Below are 24,465 nucleotides of genomic sequence, written 5' to 3'. Positions count from 1 at the left end.
TAAATTCACTGTAATCTATCATACTAATGCCAATGGTAACAGTGTGACCTATTAACAAAAGAGAGAAATCACAGTTAAACCCAAGCTTAGGGGAAACCCATTTGATCAAAGACTACAAATTAGCCAGGCTTAGTTACCACCTTGCAGAACTAAATTTACTAGCAGCCCTATTTAGGACAAGGGTGTCACACATAAATAAGTAGATATTAGGTAATAAATTACATCCTAAACATTATTGTAAGTTCCTGACTATGTTGGTTCTGCAACCATTGTGCTAGATCATGGAATTTCAGCTGCTGAAATTTTTCAAAATGAGAGCCAATTGGGAGTTTTTTCAAAAGCATAATTTCGATGCTAGAGCTAAATAATTGAATGAAAATTATGTCTTCTGTTTTTTAAGATGGCAGAACAAGTATTTCATCAACTTTGCGACAAACACTTCTAATGTGTTTAACCTTATAAAATATACATAAAAAAGGATTGGCATTAGGAAGCATTGATCATAAAAAAGTGCAACTGTATCAGGGTTTTAAAATAACAAATATAAATTAATCAATTACCACACTCACATCAGGGAGCAAGCTAGTGCTTGGAAATGATAACTTTCCACCTAATGCCGGGTACACACGGGCCAAATGTCGGGAGACATTTGCCAGTTAAAAAAAACCTGGCTGACATTCAGCCTGTATGTATGTCGGTCTGTCAGATGAGCATGCTGGAAGACCAATGACGTAGAGCACTGATTGGAGTGTTCTGACAGGGGGGGGTCGTCCCCTGTCAGAACACAACAGCTCAGTGGGGGAGATCGTCAAGCTAATTTTGCATGGCTTCGACCGGAGCTGTCAGTTTTTAAAAAACTGTTAGTGTGTACCAGACTTAAATGTGTATTTACCTGGATTGAGACTTGATTTCTTTATTATCATGTGCAAATATACAGTATTTGTCAATTGTTCAGTTATCTAACACTTTATATGTGTGTTCTGTCTATTGGACATTCAGCTATACCTTCTTATCCTATAAACTTCAGATAACACATTTCGATGATCTCAGTTTATTAGAACAAGCCAGGTGAAACTACAAAATAACAGACATAGACCTCAATCAGTACAATAATGCATACAATACAGCATACATAGCAGAAACAACATTATACAATACAAGATGTGATAGAAAAACTTACTTTTTAAGTTCTCTAAGGGGTGATGGCGATAGATTGAGCAAGCCATGTCCTGCTCCCTGCAGTGTCTTCTCAGAGCATGGTGGCTGTTTACTTCCTGTGAAGATTCTACCCAGAATACCTTGCTTGCTAACTACTTCCTGGGTTACACACAATGCATGAAATAATAAACAGAACTGAAGAAATACCAAAAAAGAACGCTAGATGGTGCCTGCGCTCTGCATATGATTGTCTATATAAATCACAAACTTTAAATCTAATTTTAATCAACACAAATGCAGTTAATCAGATTATAAACATCTGGTGGACAGAACACTCCCCGCCTGACGTCAAGTGACGTCACTAACAGAGTCCTCCGTAGAAAGCAACAGAACAAGTTCAGTCCCTGGTCTTATCAACATTTTGGCCTCATTCTGTTGAAAGGTCTTGATCTCAACCTTACTGACAAGATTATCCTTGCTTGGCTGTACTTTTATGACTTGACCCTAAGGCCACATATTCCTTAGTGTTTGGCAATTTTTCATGAGCACAACATCACCAAGTTTAAGATTAGGTTTTTCAGTGTGCTACTCTTAGTTGTAGAGTAGATGTTTATTGTTCCTTCCACTGACTCCAGAAGGTATTGGCAAGGGTTTGTACTTGTCTCCATTGATGTTTGTAAAGGTCCTTCTCACAAAACTCTCCAGCTGGAGTACCTACAAGACTAGTCTTTTGCGTGAGCAATATGGCAGGTGTGACGACCACTTTGCTGTCTTTGTAAAACTCCGCTTCTTGAATTTCTAGGTTTGTCTCTGTTGCGATTAGTTTAGCTAGCTTTGTAGCCAATACTGCAGCACAAAGTTCCAGCCTGGGCATGGTGTGTTCGGGAAGTGGTGCAAGTTTTGCTTTCCCCATTACAAACCCTATGTGGCATTGTCCTTTAAAGCAATTGCTTTAACAGAAGCATCCGAAAACACACAAAGTCTGTGTATCTAAACATCTGCAGATGGCAGAGGAGCATATGGGCATGGAATATTAAGGTTGTATAGAGCTGTTAGTAAGTCCTTCCACTCTAGCCATAGGTTCTTCCTGTCAGCGGGGAGAGGGTGGTCCCAATTTAACAACTCGCAGGTTAAGTCTCTGAGTAGTACCTTACCCTGGATGGTGACAGGTTCTGCAAAACCTAAAGGATCATACAGGCTGTTTATGGTAGACAGGACACCTCTACGGGTAAAGGTTTTTTCTTCTGTGTTTACTTGGAAAGTAAAAGTGTCAGATCTTAAGTCCCAAAGCAAACCAAGGCTGTGTTGCATGGGAAGTTGGTCTGTGCCTAGATCTAAGTCCTTAAACTTGTTAGAATGAAGATAATCAGAATACAAACATCTGGTGGACAGAACAATGTGAACTTTTGAGATGTGTTTTACATGTTAACACATTTGCTGGCGTTATTATGATTTTGCCTTAATTTTCACACAGAGATCCTTTTTGTTAGTAATATTTACAGCTTTTCCCTATTGCTTTTTGTGAATTGAGTTAGTGAGGGTAGCGCTGCACTACATATTTTGCACCAGGGTTTTAACTGACTTCTAAAGACACGTCATACCATACAATATAGAACACCCCGAAGGCAATGTCACCTCAGGCCATGTGCACAGGTCTATGAAAAGAGAAGTAAGACAGTTTTTATGGTGCAGCAAAGAAATCTTTTAAAATATTTTGTCAGTTTTAGAAACTCCTTGCTCTCAGCATGTTGAAACAAAATATTTTTTTCTTCCAGAATAAAAAACGAAATTTGTATGACTATATATATATATATATATATATATATATATATATATATATATATATATATATATATATATATATATATATATATATATATATATATATCATACCTTAAAGCAGAGGTCCACACAAAAAGTGAACCTCTGCTTTTCGGAACCCTCCCCCCCTCCGGTGTCACATTTGCCATCTTTTAGGGGGGTGCAGATACCTGTATAATATAGGAATTTGCACCCACTTACGGGCATAGATAGCTGCAGAATCTGCGGCTATCTACGCCACTTCCCCCCCTGCTTGTTCAGGTAAACACACAGTTCCCAGAACACATCGGGGACCAGTGAAAGACGTGCAGCGTGACTCGCGCATGCACAGTAGGGAACCGGGCAGTGAAGCCACAACGCTTCACTTCCTGATTCCCTCACCAAGGATGGTGGCAGGGGCAGCCGAGAGACGAGCGATTGCTCATCTTCTGCTGCCCACATCGCGGGCGCCATGGACAGGTAAGTCTCCATTTATTAAAAGTCAGCAGCTACAGTATTTGTAGCTGCTGGCTTTTAATATTGTTATTTTAGATGGACCTCCGCTTTAATATCTGCTTAAACATGATTTTTTCCAATACCTTCATGCAGGAAACTGATACATTTACAACTAAAGTTTAAAGTGGTTGTAAAGCCAACCACAGAACTTGCACCTACAGGTAAGCCTTGATTAAGGCTTACCTGTAGGTGCAAGAAATATCTCCTTAACCTACACGGTTAAGGAGACATTTTCACAAAAACGGGCACCACTGTCTACGGCGCATGCGCGCCATAGATTACGGCGCAGGCGCACTGAGCATTCCGTTTTCGTGAATGGCATTATCAGGGTTAATGCCATGCTTTTGCGCATTCGCTGGGATCTGCCGGTCCCGCACGCATGCACGGGAGTGACATCATCGACGTCATTCGGTCAATCACATCGCCGGAGCGGCAAAAACAGGAAGAAGCTCCAGGGGACATGGCGGCTGCTGGTGGAAGGAACCAAGGTGGACTTCGGGGGCTTCGATCTCAGGAAAGTGCCACATTATGAGCTAGTATGCTGTGCATACTAGCTCATTATGCCTTTCTGTTGCAGGTGTTTTCTTTAAAAAAAAAAAATTATGATGGGTTTACTTCCTCTTTAATGTAGAACTAAGGGCAAAACCTTTTGTTTGTATAGAGTAACAGTTATATTATAACCCATTGTTTTTTCTTTTCCAAAATGAGGGAATCCCTGGTTCTCACCAGGGTAACCAAAACTGGTTTCCCCATTGGTTATTCTGTTTTGGTGACAACCCAACATTTGGGGTTTTCTTCCACTTTTGTTCTAAGTGGACGGTAAACAGAACAACTAGAGAGGGTGAATCTCCCTAATATGGGCAATGAAAGCAATACAAACTAGAAAGGTGTTCTCTCCAGTCTATGTAAAACTAAATAAGTTTTGCCTTTAGTTATAATTTAATTGAAATGGTAATAGCAACAATGGTATTACCGTAATAATGCAGTCTTTTGTAGTGCTTTCTTTCTACACATAAGCCAATGAGCTAGAAACAAAACAAAAAATGTTCCTAGACAGGTTGCTTTGTAATGTTAGTTAATGCTGTTCTTCTATTGTCTTTCATAGCCCGAGGAAAAGCAGAAGGCTACTGCAGCGTTTGTACAACTCCAATCTGCCATGGAGGTTTTGGGATTCACGGTGAATGAGCAAAAGGCCATTTGGCATGTTATAGCCGGCATCTATCACCTTGGAGCAGCAGGTGCTTGTAGAGGTAAGGGACAAATCTTGCAGTCTGTATTCTTCACTCTTGTCAGTTGAATGCTCATGGATAAACACATTCAAAGAACTAATGGAGCAAATGCATGTAAGTCTTGGCTGGAAAGCCTTTACACAATTTTATAAGTTATAGTCAACTTAGGATATAAAACCAAGATATAGTTACGATATATGAATGTAAGCACTTATCCATTTCATTTTAAGTGGTAATCATTATTGGAAAGCTTTGTACATCGTTTTTATTTCATATTTAGCAGGTCTAATGGTAAATTAAGGAAATGGCAAGAAGGTATTTTCACAGGACCACATTAGCAATCATAGTAAAGCAGGCACCACTCCTGGCCCACCAGTCCAGGTTGTTTTTATGTAGTTGGAGGACCACCTGCTATTCAACTACTGCAGAAAAGCTGCAGGGGCACACGTTTATAACTAAGATGTAAAGAGCATACATCTATAATCATCAGGTAACCACCTGGGAATTAGAGAGAGAACCCTCTCTTTCGTTTTTTCATACATGTGATTGTCTGCTGAAGCTAAAACTTCCTACCAAGGTTAAATCACAGAAATTAAGGGTAAGGGTGAGCTCTCTTAAAGTGAACTTGTACTCCATCATAAGTTTTTAAAGGTAAATATCCTGGTTCGATCCTTTTCCCTGTCCTCTGTAGTTCTGTTACCTCTGAAACATCTGCAATAGATCTGTCACTAGAACTTTCAACTAGAACTGTCAACATCTGTCACTAGAACTTTCACCTCTACCAATATGAAGTGTTCACATCACTCAGGAAGTGATGTGGACACCACCTGGAAGAAGGACCCTTCGGATGTTAAATAAAAGAAGAGAGGGGGAATCATTAGATCAGAAAGCTATGTGACTGGCCTTAATTAGGTGAATAGGACATTGATAATATGTTTTATGTCTTAGCAATTGGCATACAGCAGTAATCAATCCAGTTAAAACACCACACATGGAAATTTAACTTCCACTGTGTTAAGCACCAAAGAACCAAACAATAGTCAGAAATATCTTCTGATAGGTATGTGTAGAGGATCTAAACTCAGTGTGTTTACATGTGCCAAAAACCAACTGCCTGAGATATATGCCATATACCCATTCAGAAACAGACAGGAAAAAATCTAGGGAAAAGATCAAAAAGTGAAGTTCTGAAAAATACAGAGGAGGAGGTGTTTGTCTGTGTGGCATGAGTGAAGTGTACCAAAAAAAGGTCTTAATTAGGACCCCTGGTGGTCCTAAAATGGGGGGGGGGTGCGCCGTTTATGGTATCAAGAATGTAGGATATCATGGTATGTGGGTAAGCAAACATCAGTTTCATTTTGTTAATCCTAATTAACCACAGACTGATGAAGGGGGCTACAGATTGTTTCCAAAATAATGGAATACACATGTATTAGTAGGGAACTCTTGTAGTGCTTCAGGGACATAGGGATGAAGCAGAAGAGCAGCAGTGTAATCCGGTATCTGAATATCCATCAATTTCAAAATCAAGTACTTGACTTGTGACTAAAGCTCCTTAAGGCATGCACAGGACCAGAAACATGGAGCATGGAGCCCTCTTCATCCTGACATCTCCAACACAATGGTGATCTTTGGGGGAACACTTCAAATAAGGTTTTGGGGACCTTGTACCATCTAGCTACAATTTTGTGTAGAAGCTCTATAAATCTGGTCCGTAAAGGTGGAGGTAAGGAGTGCAATGAGTAAGACAAGATAAGATATGACTGTGAAAGATCATGAGGAATTGCATCCTTGGATTTTTTAATCTTCATGGGAGTCTGGAGAGATATCACTATTTTCCAACTGTGGGTGATACAATTATGTAATTGCATTGCTTTTTACAATAGGAAGGGAGTTTCAAACATTGCTTGGATTTCTAATGATTGCCAACATCCCTCAATATGGAAATGCAGTATTTAGAAAGGAAAGACCTACCCTGTAATTCCGGGGCAAGGATTGTGTGGGAGACCACAGGGGTCAGTCTTGAAGGTGTCGGAACTGACAAGATCAAACGTTCATTAGCATTAATATTACCCCGATTGTTGGTGGGCAAATAAATGTTGTGATATGTCCTGATGGAGCCATGGGAGTCCTCTCAGTAAACATTTTGAAAGGGACTGTTCAAAATGAACCCATCTTTTCACTGACACCAATTAAAAATCCAGGCCATGTGTGTCTCTAAATGGTACTTGTGCACATGAAGTAGGCCAATGCCTCATAAGGACTTAGGTTTAGTCAGAAGTTGCTGACCAAGTCGGTGAGCATTACCAGCCCATAGGAATCTCCTGAACTCACTCATAAGCTGTTAAGAAAGGTTCCCTGGATATGTATCAGCAGGGACTGAAAGAGATATGAGTCGGGCACAGTCATCTTCCTACCAAACCAGGACAGTAACTTTGTAGACCATTTAGCAAAGTCCCTCTAGATCTGCACTAGGAGCAGAGGGAAACTGACTGTGAAGATGCCATCAATATCTGGAGCAAGAAAGCTCCCTACATTTTTTATGTACTTTGAAGTCCATTGAAATAGAAAGTGTGTCCATAAGGTATCAAGGGTCAAGAGAGGTAGATTGAGATTCAGGGCTTCTGACATTTGTATGTTGATTTTAATGTTGGATAACGTGCTGTACTTCTGAAATTCAGCAAGTATACTGGGAAGGGAAGTCAGGGGCTGGGTGATAAAGAACAGTAAGGCCTCGTACACACGATAGGTTAACCAGAGGACAACGGTCTGAAGGTTAACCGATGAAGCTGACTGATGGTCCGTCGTGCCTACACACCATCAGTTAAAAAACCGATTGTGTCAGAATGCGGTGACGTAAAACACAACGACGTGCTGAAAAAAAACGAAGTTCAATGCTTCCAAGCATGCGTCGACTTGATTCTGAGCATGCATGGATTTTTAACCCGATGGTCGTACCTACTAACGATTGTTTGTTTCCCATCGGTTAGGAATCCATAGGTTAATTTTAAAGCAAGTTGGCTTTTTTTTAACCTATGGTTAAATAACCTATAGGGCCTACACACAGTCGGTTTGGACCGATGAAAACGGTCCATCAGAGCGCTGTCCTCTGGTTAACCTATCGTGTGTACGAGGCCTTAGTCCCTGGTGTACTCTGCTACCTTTATGTTCTTTCAGTTTCATAACAATTCCCTTAATGTTGGGATTGTCTCTAATATGAATTAATAGGGGCTCTAGAGTCAATATAAAAATACGCGGGGACAATAGGCACCCCTGTCGTGTACCATTTTGGAGATTAAAAGGTTCAGATAGAGGGCTGTTTGTTTTAGTTGTTTTCATCAGGCATAAGTAGATTGCAGTTATCCACTGGAAGGAAGCTCTCCCTCATGCCAATGTGTTCAGGGACCTCGTCATAGAGGCTCAATCTACAAGCTACACAGTAGGTATTGCCTTTTGATGCACCCAATGGATAGCACTGATGACCCTTGTGATGTCATCCTTTGCCTTCCTTTGTGGTACAAACCTGATTTGGTCTTGAAGGATACACCATTGAATCAGGGGAAGCAGCCAAGTTGCCAAAAATTTGGTGAACTGTTTTAGATATTTAGCAAAGACGATAGTCGGGGGCCTCCTTCTTTAAGAATTACAGTGATATTGGCTCAGAGGGTATCAGTTAGAAATCTTTTATCATGAATGGAGTTAAATCCCTGTGTGAATGGGTGGGCAAAAAGCAGCAAAAATACATTATAATATGTAAGAGAGAAACGATCCGGAACAGAACCTGCAGCCATTCTTTTACCATAATCGGTTCTCCCAGAGGAAAACTGTCCTCTTTCTAAAATTGTGGGAGACCTGACCTGGTCAAGAATTTGTTGATTCTATTTTGTCTCTCCCCTGCCAGTCTTGAATGTGGACTGAGGGAAGGGAATTAAACAGCCCTCTATAGACGTCTCTTAATCGCCCTGCTATATCCAAGGTAGTATTTAACAATCTACCCCTTCCTGGGTCAAACATAGGTTGTAAGCACTCAGCTCACTTTAGTTCTATGCAGGAGGAGTTAATTTGTTCTATCTCTGAGTATCTGAAGTTTGGCAAGAACAGGTAAGGCCAAGGATTTCTCATCCACAGTTTCTAGCTGTCAAATTTTGTCTAAGACCCCGTACACACCATAGAATCCATCCGCTGAAAAATCCCAGCAGATGGGTTTCTGGGTTTCAGCGGATAGATCCTATGGTGTGTACATGCCAGCGGATCTGTTTCCGCGGATATTTCTCCCCTGGGATGGATTCCAGCAGATCGAATATTTGCTGACATGCCAAGCATATCCATCTGCTGGAATCCATCCCAACGGATGGATCCGCTGGTCTGTATAGACTCACCGGATCCATCCGTCCGAAGGGATCCCCTGCATGCGTCGTAATGATTCGACGCTTGCGTGGAATTCCTTATATGACAGCGTCGCGCACGTCGCCGCGTCATAATCGCAGCGACGGCGCGACACGTCATCGCCAGAGGATTTCAGCGCGGATTTCAATGCGATGGTGTGTACACTCCATCGCATGAAAATCCGCCGAAATCCTCGAGAGGATTTATCCGCGGAAACGGTCCGCTGGACCGTATTCGCGGATAAATTCTCTCGTGTGTATGGGGCCTAAGAGTAAGCCTGTCTGTTTCGCATATTCTCTTTTAGGGCAGGAACGCTGTGAGATAAATAGCCCCCAGAATAACACATTTATGTGTCTCCCAAATCATCACCAGAGGCGAGGTAGTGTCTCTATGAGTTTGGAAGAAGGCCCTGACTTTCACTTCTACCAAGTACTTTGTTTTAGCATTTTGCAGTAGAAAAAATGTAATAAAATTTCTACTGCCACACCCTATTGAATTTTTCAGATGTCCAAGAAAACAAGCGAATGGTCAGATAAGGCACAGGTTACAATTGAGGCAGCTTGTATCCTGGGCAAATCCCAAGTGTTTGAGTAGACAGTAATCTTTTCTAGAATGTGACCCATGAATCGTTGAGTAATACAAGTAGTCTCTCTCCTTGCTATAGAACAAGCACCAGACATCATTAGGTTGTGCATTGTGCAGAAGTTGTTTAAAACAGTGCAGGAGGGTATTCTTGCTTTGCCCCGAATTGGACTTTAACCTCCCTGGCGGTATGATTCTTTCTGAAAAAACATGCTGAAAGCGGTACAATTATTTGCAAGGAAATTTGGTGTTTTATACTGTAGGCCTGTGATTTTTAGGAATAACTCACTTAAATCTGACCAAACAAGAATCTAATAGGCATCCCGGGTATGACATTTTTTTAAAAACAAAATTTTAAATCATAATATAATAAATAATTATAAATAATTATAGCAAGTAATAATATAATTAAAATAAAAAATATTCAATAATGTAATCAACTCAAAATCACTGAAATTTGCTCAGTTGCAGAATTGTTGCTGTCATTATTTTATTTTTTTTATGACGAATTTCCCCGCAAATCGCTATCACACAATTCTGCAAGTGATTATAATTTATTATCACTGTTTTCTAGCTGATCTAAAACCATTTTTGACATAAAAATACACTTTTGGTTGCTATGGACAATCTACAGTTTTCAGGCAGAAAGAAAGGTTTTTATTATATAAAATGACATGTAGGACACTGGGCAGACCACTAGGGACAAGGGGGGTGTGTTTTTTTTACATACAGTACCGTAATCTATAAGATTACAGTATACTGTATGTAATGTTTTTGTTTACTTTTTTGAATTTGGCGCCGATCTCTGCTCCCGTGCGTCGTAACGTCGCAGGGAACGGAGATCGGCGGCACAGGAGGACGCTGTGTGAATCGAGCGAGGTCCCGCTCGCTCACACAGCATGGTGACATCGCTGGATCCAGGAGAAGGTAAGCCAGCGCACGCTGCAGGCTCTGCACAGCTACCCCGAGCGTGACTCGGGGTTACCGATTTTGGTAGAAAAAATCAACCCCGAGTCACGCTCGGGGATACCGCCAGGAGGGTTAATGGACAGTCTGAAACAAACAAGGGTAAAGTAAAATATCAATAACTTTGTGAGGAAAATGGAATTTCAATATATATTTTTTTGAAAATATATTGCTGGCAAATTTGAAAAACAATTTCTCGCTGCATTCTAAATATAAGAAAAATGGTTAATGCAAATAGAAAAATATGCTCAATAATTAAATGTGGAATTACTGTATTGGCATTAGAACAGCAAAATGTGATACAAAAGTTCACTTTCCTCTAGCTAGCTAAGCTTACCTTAGTAAGTCTTGTCCGGTGGTGAGCACACAGGTCTGCTTTGGGGACCTAAGCAGTTGCACAGTAATCAAATTCCTTTCCAAAAAAACAAGGTAGTAGCTGATGGACTGTTCCTCTTAAGATATTATACACTGTGTCCCTCTTAAGATAATATACATTGAACTAAATTATGTGTCTGTTGTTTCTTTAATGTGATCACTTTAAGAAAGGGTCTTCCCAAACAGCTTACTTTATCCCGAGTCACTAATGCAAAGCAATTGTCTGTATGTATCCTATGTATGTAGCTAAACAGTCCCTGTCTATGAAATAGTCTATCACACTATTTCCTGATGAGATGATCAAAAAATTTAAATTATAGCAGTTTGGTATTGCAGTAGAGTGAGAACATTTTTGAAAATTGAGAGACCGTCACTGTATTACAGGGAACTTCTTTGCAGAGACCATGTGGGACTTACAATGCAGCAGTCAACTCTCCTCAGTAGTCTTAATCAGACAGAGGGAACAGGTGCCTCTCCTCTCTCAGCTTTTTCAGCAATCTCTTTTGATAGTCACCCTATCCCCAGACTGTCTAGCAGAACATTTTTCCCTCTGATGAACACGTCTAAGAATATATATTTTCTGGTCCCTGCCATGCTTAGTGGTTCCTTCCACTGACCCTACATCATTACTGTGCCCTGAAGCAACATAGGGGTTGGCAGAAGGAACCACAACACTCAACAGATGACCAGGCAATCCACACTCCCATAAGTGCTAGTTTCTCCAGAGATATCAGGTGGGGATTACTATGACTGCAGTATTTTCTAAATAATTAGGTAGAGTGGCTATCAGTTGCTAACATTTTCAGCACTCGGTACTATTGTCAGTTAAGTGTTGAATATTCATTATAAAGTTGCATAATACAAAGAAATATTGCTAATGGGTTATAGTTTACATAAAACTTGTGAGCTTAATTTTATGTTAAGGAATGATCACCTATCCCAAATTCAGATACTGAATGGCAAGGGTAAGCGCTTGGCTTGTATTCTCACATCCATACTTACTATGCAATGGTTGGTCTGACGCAAATAACTCAATATTTTAGATGCTAGAGAGTAGACAGAGCATCCTAAAAAAGAATGGAAAGTGCTTCATCAAATGCTTGCTTACTCTTGAATTCACGGTACTCATTGTATATAGTATTTTTGTTGAGAGAGTAAGTGATGGGTTGGCAACAGGAGAGAACAATTGGGAGACAGGAATGACCTTGGGAATTCAATGACCATTTTACAACATCTTTCTGGAGGTTGGTCCCTTTAAAACTACCTGTGTTTAATTCAGGCAAGCCTTTGCTTTGTTTCAGTAACATTACTGGGGTTGTAAAGGTAAAACAAAAAATCCTAAATAGCTTCCTTTACCTTAGTGCAGTCCTCCTTTACTTACCTCATCCTTCGATTTTGCTTTTAAATGTCCTTATTTCTTCTGAGAAATCCCCACTTCCTGTTCTTCTGTCTGTAACTCCACACAGTAATGGAAGGCTTTTTCCCTGGTGTGGAGTGTCGTGCTCACCCCCTCCATTGAGGGGGGAGGGGGCGAGCAGGAGAGTCAGGACGCCCTCTAACACACAGCTCATTTCTCTATCTGCAATGTAGAGTTCGTCCTGACTCTCCTGCTCACCCCCTCCCCCCTTAAGGCAGGGGGCGAGCACGACACTCCACACCAGGGAGAAAGCCTTGCATTACTGTGTGAAGTTACAGACAGAAGAACAGGAAGTGAGGATTTCTCAGAAGAAATTAGGACGTTTAAAAGCAAAATCGAAGGATGGGGTAATTAAACTAGGACTGCACTAAGGTAAAGGAAGCTATTTAGGATTTTTTTGTTTTACCTTTACAACCCCTTTAATACTGCCACTTTAAGAACCTGTCGTTATGGCTATGACAGTGCAGAGGTGTAAGGGAATTCTAAAGAGTGTATATGACACTGTTTATGAATTCTTCACAGTGTTCTAACCCTATGACAGACAAACTATGACTTTAAAAAAAGCTGCAGGTTTAAAATATTTAAAGTGTCTGTGAACGTACCTGGGCTTTAGAAAATCAGGTCCTTTGAGGTTGTGGATGGTCAGTGGCTGGTTTACTGTGCCTATCATCTGTATTAATTATGCTGTGAGCTATTGCTATTTGCTATTTGGTATAGAAAATGAGTCGGTACACACAAACATGCAAGGAAACATCAGCTTTGCCTTACTTTGGTACTGTATGTTTAAAAAGCATCTTTGATACTACTGTCAACATTCATATGTATGGATTCATGGGTGAGTCTCCAGGCTGGTAAAGGCTTCTAACAATGAGATTAACCTAAAGGGTTTTTAAACAGAACTTTATGCACTTCAGAATCCACTGCTGGTGAGTGTGTAGCTTTAAAGTAAATATGCATAAATGACAAAAAAAGCAACATAAAGTGTGTTATTTGGTAATAATCACATTCCAAATATTATAAAGTGTTGCATTATTGGTCCATTGTAAGCATATTGGGACTCTGAAGGCATAATAGTATGTTTAATTTTGGAGAGGACGTATGGAATTATAAAGTAGTTCTGCAGATATAATAAATCAATGTTTAATTGCATACCACAAATAGACTTTCTTCTGTGTTGTTGGAAACAGTGAATTGTTGCAGTAATCCTCCACTTAACATACATTATGGTTATTATCTCCTCTTTATTACAGAACATGACAATGTATACATGAGTATAGTGTTACTTACCATCACTTTGTGACGTGATTAAAATAACAATAGTGATTTGTCACACCTTTACTTTCCAGATGAACTGAATGAATTAATTTTCCGCTATGGGTTTGCAGGTTCTGTGTCTAATTGTAGATTAAATGTACTCACTGTGAAGTAGATCTAATAATGTCGATGTTCATTTTGTCTAGCAAGATGACTTTCTTATGCAATGTTTAATGTAGTGTCAAAGCTGCAAAAGGCAATTTGTGTTGCAGATTACAAATATTACTAGATATTTCTTGAAGGCGCTGACTTTTCATCAGTTGATAAGTCTGTGAATGTTATATTCTGCATTATTCGCTTATCTCGTTTGCCTCTGATTTAAAAAAATGGTACAGTAGGTATTCAAACATGTTTATTCATTTCTTTATTGTACATTTGTGTGTCTTGTCTGCTAGGAGAAGAACGTGGTAACATTGCCTAAAAAGTAACATGTTCTTTGATACAACAAATGTTATGAAGGCTTACTTAAAGCGGAGGTCCGCCAAATTTTATTTTTTTAAAGTCAGCAGCTACAAATACTGACTTTTAAAATAAGGACACTTACCTGTCCAGCGTGCCCGCGATGTTGGCACCCATGCCTCGGTCCTCGGATGCTGCCACCGCCATCTTCGGTATGGGAGTCAGGAAGTGAAGCCTTATGACTCGTGCTGTGCAATGCCACTGGTCCCTGCTGTATTCTGGGTCCCGTGTGTCTCCCAGAAGACATCAGGGGGGGTGCTGGACGTGGCATAGACTGCGGCATACAATGCGGGGGTCTATGCCTGGAAGTGGGTGCAGGTATCTGCTCCCTCCTCCCCCCCTGAAAGGTGCCAAATGTGACACGGGGGGGGGGGGGGAATCCGGACAGTGGAGGTTACATTTTTGTGTGAACCTCCGCTTCAAAGATGATCTTCATGCTGCGTACACACGATCATTTTTCAGCATGTCGAAAAAACAAAGTTTTCCCAACTTCATCATTAAAACGATGTTGCCTACACACCATCGTTTTTAAAAAATAATCTAGCAAAGCGCGGTGACGTACAACACGTACGACGGCACTATAAAGGGGAAGTTCCATTCGCCTTTGGGCTGCTTTAGCTGATTCCGTGTTAGTAAAAGACGATTTGCGCTTTTTTGTCTGTTACATCGTGATGAATGTGCTTACTCCATTATGAACGGTAGTTTTACCAAAATGAGCGCTCCCGTCTCATAACTTGCTTCTGAGCATGCGCGGGCATTTTACGTTGTTTTAGCCCACACATGGTCATTTTTTACAACATGAAAAATGACATTGTTTAAAACTACGTTAAAAAATGCAGCATGTTCGATTTTATTTTTTGTCGTCTTTCAGAACCTGAAAAATGATGTAGAGCCCACACACGATCATTTTAAATGACGTTTTTGAAAAACGACGTTTTTTTAATGCCGAAAAATGATCGTGTGTAGGCGGCATCAGTCTTAAAAAAATAAAATAAGTCAGCAGCTACAAACACTGTATAGGGATTCAGCACTGTCCTCATCTAGACTGGTTCTTTGCTAGTCCTCGAGTCCCTGGCACCCGCATGCTTACTATGGGAAGCCTGCTGTGGCTCCTTATAGCTTCCCAGCCAGGCTCCTGCTCAAGCTGCGCTGCAGAGTATGAATGGGGGGGAACTCGCATTCCAATCACCTAGGCGGTTGGAGCAGAAGTGGGAGCAGGTTTCTTCTAAAACTAGGTACCTGCTCCCCCTAAACAAGAGTAGTAGTAAGTGCAGGAGAGCTAGGATGGTTGAAGGTGATTAGTGTGAGGGGTGATGGTAGTCAACTGCAGTAGTAACCGTGCAGGAACATAGAGGAATGGTTGTGTGAGAGTCAGCATGCAGGCAGAGTGGTGGGGGAGGGATAAGTCTGGTGTGGAAGTGAGATGGGACGTTTACAGATGTGATGGTACTGTAAGCGCACAGTGGTAGCCCAGGTGCTAGGGTGAAGGTGGAGGGGTGGCATGCACAGGCGTTGTGATGAGGGCTCTGGTGCTATCATGCAGTGGTGAGAAGGGGGGGCAAGAATGAAGTTGAAAGTGGGGTTGGGATGTGGGTATGTTGGGGGTTGGGGGCATGAAAGCAGGGGCAATAGTGTGGTTAAGCCCTTTAATCAGAGTAGGAAAGGGTGCTGGCTTCAAGTGGAACTAAACCCTTTCAATTAACATTAAGTACTTTTATTCCTTATGTCATACTTCCTAGACATCTTCACTGGCATTTTTTCTTTTCATCTGGAGGGTGGGTTTTCTAAGTTAAGCACACCCTCCTGCCTTTATGCCTGATTTATCCTTCCTAATACTCCGCTAAGAACACCCTTCTGCTTGCATGCCATCATCTGCCCTTACTTAAGATGTCTATGGCTAGAAATGCTAATGTGGTGTATTTCACAGTTTTTCTCAGCAAAATAAACCATGGAGCGCACGTGGGGAGCTGGCGAGGATGGATGACGTCACTCCTCGCCAGCTCCCCACGTGCGCTCCAGACCTCGGGTTGAGAAAATTCTCCATTCCTATGGACGCCTATCGCTTCATGAAGAAGTGACATCCTCCCCGCACAGCGCTCCCATTGACTGGAGAAGGAACTTTCCATCGGATGACAGCTCACCTTCCCAAAGGATACTTTACATGCCTGTTTGATACTACTCAAATGTGAGTGAAATGATCACATGTTTTTATGAATTAAATTGTCTTAATTTACTACACCCAGAGGCGCCTCTCTCCTTGCTTTTTTCTAGAACTGGAACATGGTCTCTGTTCCCCTTTGATGGCAGCCCTGGAAGTGTGTACCCACAACATACCAACCACAGACTATTTGATCAGTTTACATTAACTATCATTCCTTGTCTCTGATCCATCCCCTCTGTTCTTATATTTATATATGCTGTTCTGACACCAGAGTTTTGTGTATCCTTGCGCATTATTTACTTGTCTCTGTCCTGTATAAACAAGCCAGTGGCTGGATTATAGACTTAGGCCCAGATTCTTAAAGACTTACGACGGCGTATCTCCAGATACGCCGTCGTAAGTCCGAATGGCCGCCGTCGTATCTATGCACCTGATTCATAGAATCAGTTACGCATTGATTTGGCCAAGATACGAGCGGCGTAAGTCTCCTATGCTGTCGTATCTTGGGGTGCATATTTACGCTGGCCGATAGGTGGCGCTTCCGTTGATTTCCGCGTTGAATATGTAAATGAGCAAGATACGCCGATTCACGAACGTACTTATGCCCGTCGCAATTAGTTACGCCGTTTACATAAGATATACGCCGGCGTAAAGTTAAAGCTGGTCTCTAGGTGGCGCAGCCCATGCAAAGTATGGACGTCGGAACAAGCGTATCTTTTTACATCGTTTACGTAAGTCGTACGCGAATAGGGCTGTGCGTAAGTTACGTTCACGTCATAGGCAGTGTTCGACGTATCTTAGGCATTCTATCCGATGCATGCGCACTGGGATACGTCCACAGACGGCGCATGCGCCTTTCGTTCGAAGCGTCATTTACGTGGGGTCATGATTAATTTACATAAAACACGCCCACCTCTTCATCATTTGAATTACGCGCGCTTACGCCGGCACATTTACGCTACGCCTCCGTAACTTAGGACGCGAGTGCTTTGTGAATACTGCACTTGCCTCTCTAAGTTGCGGCGGCGTAGCGTAAATACGATACGCTACGCCCGCTCAATGTAACGCCACCCTACGTGAATCTGGCCTATGCCTACAGTTAATTAAAGACAGTGGCCCGGATTCAGAAAGGACTTACAACGACGTATCTCCAGATACGCCATCGTAAGTCTAAATGTGCGCCATCGTATCTATGCGCTTATTCAGGAAATCCGATACGCCTGAATTTTGGCAAGATACGACCGACGTAAGTCTCCTTACGCCGTCGTATCTTGGGTGCATATTCCGTAGATTTACGAGTTGAATATGTAAATGAGCTAGATACACCAATTCACGAACGTACTTGCGCCCGTCGCATTGAGCTATGCCGTTTACGTAAGGCGTACGTCCGGCGTAACTTTACCCCTCATAAAGCAGGGGTAAGTCATGTTAAGGTATGGACGTCGAAACGTCGTAACAGCCGTCGTATTTTACGTCGTTTACGTAAGTCATACGTGAATGGGGCTGGGCGTAGGTTACGTTCACGTCGTATGAATGGACCTGGCGTATCTTAGGGAGCATTTGCAACGTGATTCTGAGCATGCGCGCGCATGCGCCGTTCGTTCGGCCATGCATTTACATGGGGTCACGCTTCATTATAATACTACACGCCCACTGCCTTGCTACTTTGAATTACGCGGGCCCATTTACGTTACGCCGGTGCACATATGGGAGCAAGTGCTTTGTGAATACAGTACTTGCCTCTCAATGTTACGACGGCGTAGCGCATATGAGATGCGCTATGCCTATCTAAAGATGCGCCAATCTCTCTGAATCTGGCCCAGTATTTGCATTGTCAGATGCCTTTGCTGCTTAGATAGATTCCCTTGGGTTTTTCAAATGTAAAAGTGAATGAGGCAGATGGTACCCCATAATTGAAAAAAGGTTACTAACTTGTGCCATCTGTTGCTGGAGAGAGATCACAGAAAGTGACATGGATGATGGTGCCAAAGATATGAGTGCGTAATACTAGAGCATATTATACCTTATATCTTAATGAATTCAGTCACATTCTCTATGCTGGATTTATTGATATTTATCATATCTATAATTTAGTGAATGGGCAGTCAGTACAGGTTCATACTGGTAAATGTGATATGGACATAAAATGCTGGACATTTGTCATTATTGTGCAACTAATATTTACTAAATACAAGATGTACAAGGTTCTGATTTAGCACACAGTCTGATTGTCTGTCCTTGGAAACGGTCCTATATCTTTTTATGCAAAATTGATAAATTAGTGCCTATTTGTCTTTAGAAATATGTATTTAATAATCTTTGGCTTACAGATATATAAAATCGCTTATTCATTTATATCAAGTTCAGTTAATATATGCAGGGCCATTTCCTAGGAGTACAGCTCCCACAGCGAAAATGAAAAATTAGGAATAATTGCAGCACGTAAATCACAGAAATGTTCAAATCAGAGTAAAGACCATAATGCTTAAATCACAGTGTAGAGACAAATAGAAAAAAATTTGCTTATCCTACATGTAAAATCTGCATACGTGGATGCAGTGATGGGTATAGTGAAGGAGGTATTATGAGGGCAATGGGCAGGGTATAAGTGGTATGTGCAATCAGAGATCAGAGTACAGACTGAAAAATCCCTACAATTGCAGCATAAAAAATATTTTCTTTAGGAGCATAACTTTATCGAATGGAGAACAAATACGGTAGTAATTGCATCTTTTCCTATATTTTCGCAGTCAAATTGGTATTAAACCCACAAGCAAACATTTATTATATTGCAGCTTACCAATTCTTAGATATGGCTGCTGCTTTCTTTTTCTTTTTAGGCTTTCTTTCTTTTATTTTGACCAGTTGATCTGGCCATTAAGTGTCAAGGATACAGGAAATGCAAGGATGCAAGGAAGGAAAATCTCAACAGGGTTCTCAAACAGGAGCAAGGTAGAAGGATACAGGCTGGATCAGGCTAGGCATCTGGAACAACAGCCAGCAAGGAACAACAATAATGACTTGCCAGGGAAGGGAGGAGCAACCTTAAGTAGCCCCCTGGCAGCTGAACACTAATGTGACTGATTACTAAAGCCTGCTGGCTCCTGGGAGACACCTGATGGTGAACACTGGAGCTACAGCCAATGTATCTGGAAGCCACAGTGCCACCATCCTAGTAATGACATGATTATGCCCCCCATCCTAGTAATGACATGACTTCACCCTCTATCCTAGTAATGACATGACCTTGTCCCTGCCCCCCAGCCTTTTAATGACATGACTTCAACCCCATTCTAGTAAAGACATGACCTCAGCCTAATCCTAGTAATGACATGACCACTCCCCCATCCTAGTAATGACATGACCTCCCCCCCATCCTAGTAATGACATGACTCCCCCCCCATCCTAGTAATGACATGACTCCCCCCCATCCTAGTAATGACATGACTCCCCCCATCCTAGTAATGACATGACCTCACCCCAATCCTAGTAATGACATGACTCCCCCCCATCCTAGTAATGACATGACTCCCCCCATCCTAGTAATGACATGACTCCCCCCATCCTAGTAATGACATGACCTCACCCCCATCCTAGTAATGACATGACTCCCCACCCATCCTAGTAATGACATGACTCCCCACCCATCCTAGTAATGACATGACTCCCCCCATCCTAGTAATGACATGACTCCCCCCATCCTAGTAATGACACAACCTTGTCCCCCTCCCCCCATCCTAGTAATGACATGACCTCACCCCCATCCTAGTAATGACACAACCTTGTCCCCCTCCCCCCATCCTAATAATGACATGTTCCCAGTCAATGAGAACAAAGGAAGGTTGTGGAATTAGGGAGGGGGCAAACAACTGGAAGGTGATTACTGGTTTATAGAACTTGGCTGGGATACTGGGGGACACAAGGCAGATTGTAGCTGGACTCCAGCTTTGGGATTTTGTGTAGGAAATCAAATGTAATACGACAGCAGGGAGCAGAGCTGTGGGCCCCCTGGAGCTAGGGGCGGGGTCACAATTGCAACCCCTAAGACCCCTGATGCTATGCCCATGCTGCTTCAAATCCTTCTGTCTCTTCATGTTATTCCAGACAAACTCGATGATGTTGAGATCAGGGCTCTGGGGGGCCAAACCATCACTTCTAGGACTCCTTGTTCTTCTTTATACTGAAGATAGTTCTTAATGACATTGGCTGTATGTTTGGGGTTCATTGTCCTGCTGCAAAATACATTTGGGGTCGATCACACGCCTCCCTAATGGTATGGCATGATGGATACATAGCTGCCTGTAATTCTTAGCATTAAGGACATCATTGATCCTGACTCCAAATCCATTTGCAGAAATAGCCACCAAAACTTGCAAGGAACCCCCATAATGCTTCACTGTTGCACGTTTGCTTATGCCTGTGTATGTGGTGTATGAGTATATACAGCATGTAGGTGACATTTTGTGTATGTATGAGGAGGTGTATGTTGTTGATAGGGCTTACTGCTCTGCTATGAACATTCCTGACCCTGCTCTTTGTACATAACCCCTGCATTATTACGCTGACAAATTACTCTTGAGGCATGAAAAAAAAAACTGAAATAAAAGTAAATGGCAAGATTTTCACTGATGCTACAATGGTAGGAAGTTTATATAGTTACAGTGACATTTGTATTATTATATTTAAAAAATTCAGACCTTCCCTAATTTTTATTGTGGTCTATCTAAGTCTATGTTGTTCTATATTGTTAAGGTAGATCTCCACCTTCCCATGACCTACTCTAACCACTCTTTTCTGATCTGCTTAAATGCTAACATTTCATATTACATTAAGGAAGTGCAGAATGGGGAAATGCAAACTATAACACTTAGACATCATTTATTTTTATGTATTAAAATTTATGGAAATTGTAAAAGAAAATGCTTTTAACATTCACTGAAGCTGTAATCAGAAAAAAAAAGGATTTAAGCATAACACTACAAAATCAATAAAGCATCAATAGAAAAACAAAGCAGAAAATTATATTGCTGTGTTAACATATTAACATTTGTGCTCCATATAACAAAGGTGACCCCGGACCCAGCAATTACTGTAACCTCCAGAGATCCGAGTGTATTACCGCCATCAGCAGTGTGACAACATGCTGAAGTTATTGGCACATTTTTAAAGACTCATTCCACAGCAAGCTGGTTTAGGATGGGTGCCAATAGGATAAATCACCCAATGGGATGAATTTTCACAACAGTATAGTTAAGGTCCTATTAAGAGGGGTCGCTATAAAGGGGAATATATTCATTGTTAGATATTTCAATATTCTTAGTTTTGGAGAGAGCAGCAAAAGCAGTGAGATTAAGATTTTGCAGTAGGAGGAATGAGACTTCATGGTACATAAAAGCTCTTCCATATAAAAGTTCAGGGACAAGGTAAGAAAGTAATTTTAAACACAACCAGCCTAAAGACAGCATGAGGGGCTTATTCATGAAACTAGGAAATAGAAAATTGCTACAAAAGTGGAGTTATTTTATCTTTTATTTTTTGTTAATAGCACCGATTTTGTACTCTTTTTTTTTTTTTTTTTTCTCTTCAGTTTTTACTGAATCAACCCCATTGGTCTGTAGCTTCTCAGTTTTTTAACATTTTGAAAAAAACTGAATGTATGGGTGCCTAACTTAAGAATTATACTACATAAATTCTTGAAATTTTTCTGTGTTATATAAGGAATTCGTTTGACGGTTGTAAGCCAAAGTAAATTGGTGCTGTGTTGGAGAGGTTCTTGAATAGGAGAAAGATCATTTAGCTGGAGCCTACTTTTTGGACAAAGCTTTTAGCAGCTTAAGGAAATATGCTGCTGCGTAACGATTTCTATTTTTATTGCCTTGGCACTAGGTAGCAGAGAATGAATTCCTGGACTTTTAGTAAAATGTGAGCTTTCCTGACCCTTGTTTAGTTTCTCAATAGACAAAAAAAGCATTGTTCACCTAAAGTATTCCACAGGCTTATTATTGAAGCAACAAGGATTTTCAAAGTGTAAGAACTTAAAGGGGTTGTAAAGGTTTTTTTTTTTTTTTAAATAACAAACCTGTCATACTTACCTCCACTGTGCAGCTCGTTTTGCACAGAGTGGCCCAATCCTCGTCTTCTGGCGTCTCTCGGCAGCTGTCTCGGCTCCTCCCCACAAGAGCTAGCCCCCCTCTGGGAAGCACTCTTCCAAGAGGGTTAGCTTGTGGGTGCACTCCCGTGATACAGTAGTTGCAGAACTACAAGTTCCATCATGCCTCTGCCTGAGGGAGTCATGCTTGTAACTGTCAGCCTTGCAATGCCTCATGGGGCTTGTAGTTTCACAACAGCTGGAAGGCTGCCAGTTTGAGACCCCTGATCTAAAATATGCAACGTTTATTTTTTTTTTTTAAAAGGACTTGCCAAAAACTTGCTTTTATTTTTACTTGTCTTTTGTGAATAAGTAGGGGTACTATGTGCGACTTACTCATTCACATGGAGGATCTGATATCTGTTGGCCTCCTTATTGTTAAAGGGGGTATACATATTCTGATAAGTCCCTTGTCCACATACCCCCACAAACAATGGGCCAGGTTTGTGGAGAAGAGGCCCTTGTCCTCATCAGCATGGGGAAAAGGTGCTTTTCCAGCCACCTGGCAAATCACCCCCCCTATATTGAGGGCATGTGGCCTGCTATGGTTCAGGAGTGGGGGAGCGTAGAGTCCCCCTTAACATCCATACACCCATGCAATTTTTACTGTCCGGGTTTCTTTGTGTACATTCTGCTGTAAGTCGGGAATCCCTGGCTGACAGCAAGAATGAGTTACTGATTGTTAAGATGCCGATGGGTTCCGGCTCCTTAAAGCGGTAGTAAACGCTGCTTATTTATTTATACCTACAGGTAAGCCTATAATATGCCTTACCTGTAAGTACAGTAAATATCTTCTAAATGTGCACTGTTTAGGAGATTTTAAGTTTAGTAGCAGGCGTCAACGTCACCAGCACATATGCACTGCGCTCTTAATGGGCGGCATACCTGAGCGAGCTGTGCCACAGCCGTGACTCCAGCACGCATGCTGGAGGCCGCAAACCTGAAAGGAAGACCAGGTGAAAATGGAAGCCCTCTCAGTGGTGTCAGTGCGCCGCTGAAGGGCTATGTTTTAAGGTAAGTTTCTCATAATGTTCTAGTATGCAATACAATTGTAATACATTGTATACAATGCAGAAAATCGTATTGTGCTGCAGCTGCGCTAGTGTAAACTAGCCTTAGGTAAATGTGCTAAAGCTGTGCAAGGAATGCAACTGTGCACAATGTGCTAAATTCAATCAGAGTGGATTTAGATTGGTTGCTACAAGCTGTTGCACCATGCACATTCAATTTACCTTTATAAAACAACCCTTTAAGTGTATAACCATGTGCACCTTTTCCTTAACAAGCTTCATAGATTTGTGACATGTTCTTTAGGATTGCACCTCTGACTGCTCATAGTTTGTCAGCATCAGCTGTCTAGCTTTGCTACAGAGAATCATAATGATTGGGCAGGTGTGAAAGCTGCCGCTGGCTTTACTCTGAAATTAGATATTTGAGTCCCTTACCTAACTGGAGAGCAAATGTCAAAAAAGGTGTCCAAAGCAGCAACTGATTGTGCACAAAAAGAGGAGTCAGAAAGAAGCACTTCAAAGTCAGTCAAAAAGAAGAAGCAGGAAGAAATGTCTCTGAAATCCTAAAAGGTTCAGAGCTTTCAAAGGGCCTCCTCTGAGACTTGTTTCCTACCTTGCTTTGATTCATTTTTTATCCGCATTTTCTTTCATTTCATTTTTCTCTTTGGCACAAGGCAGGGGGATCGATAATGGAGCTGGGGATGCTGAGCTTCATGTTAATACACACACTTTCCAAACCCCCACTGCTACAGGGGGACTGTAATACATTATTTGCAGTAATCGCTCTAACCATTCTAAGGATGGCAACATCTTCAAGAACCAAATATAATTGAATAATGGAATTTTTAAATTTCCTTTGCAAATGATATTCCTGAACTTATAACATTTCTCATTTCTTTTCATTTCTCATTTTTAAGTATTTGCAATGGTTAGCAAAATCTGTG

At 41.4% G+C, this 24,465-nt stretch overlaps 1 protein-coding gene across 1 annotated transcript in view; it reads left to right on the top strand.

The window, feature by feature from the left end:
• The window catches only part of MYO18B (myosin XVIIIB), a 764,821-nt gene that overhangs the window by 174,911 nt on the left and 565,445 nt on the right, over nt 1-24,465 (top strand). Inside the window, 1 exon segment of the mRNA XM_040358554.1 lies at nt 4,580-4,724. Within this exon segment, the coding sequence (XP_040214488.1) occupies nt 4,580-4,724 (145 nt within the window).

This window comes from Rana temporaria, chromosome 1 (assembly GCF_905171775.1).
Source record: "Rana temporaria chromosome 1, aRanTem1.1, whole genome shotgun sequence".
NCBI lineage: Eukaryota > Metazoa > Chordata > Amphibia > Anura > Ranidae > Rana > Rana temporaria.
This window is presented reverse-complemented; position numbering and strand designations above follow the sequence as displayed.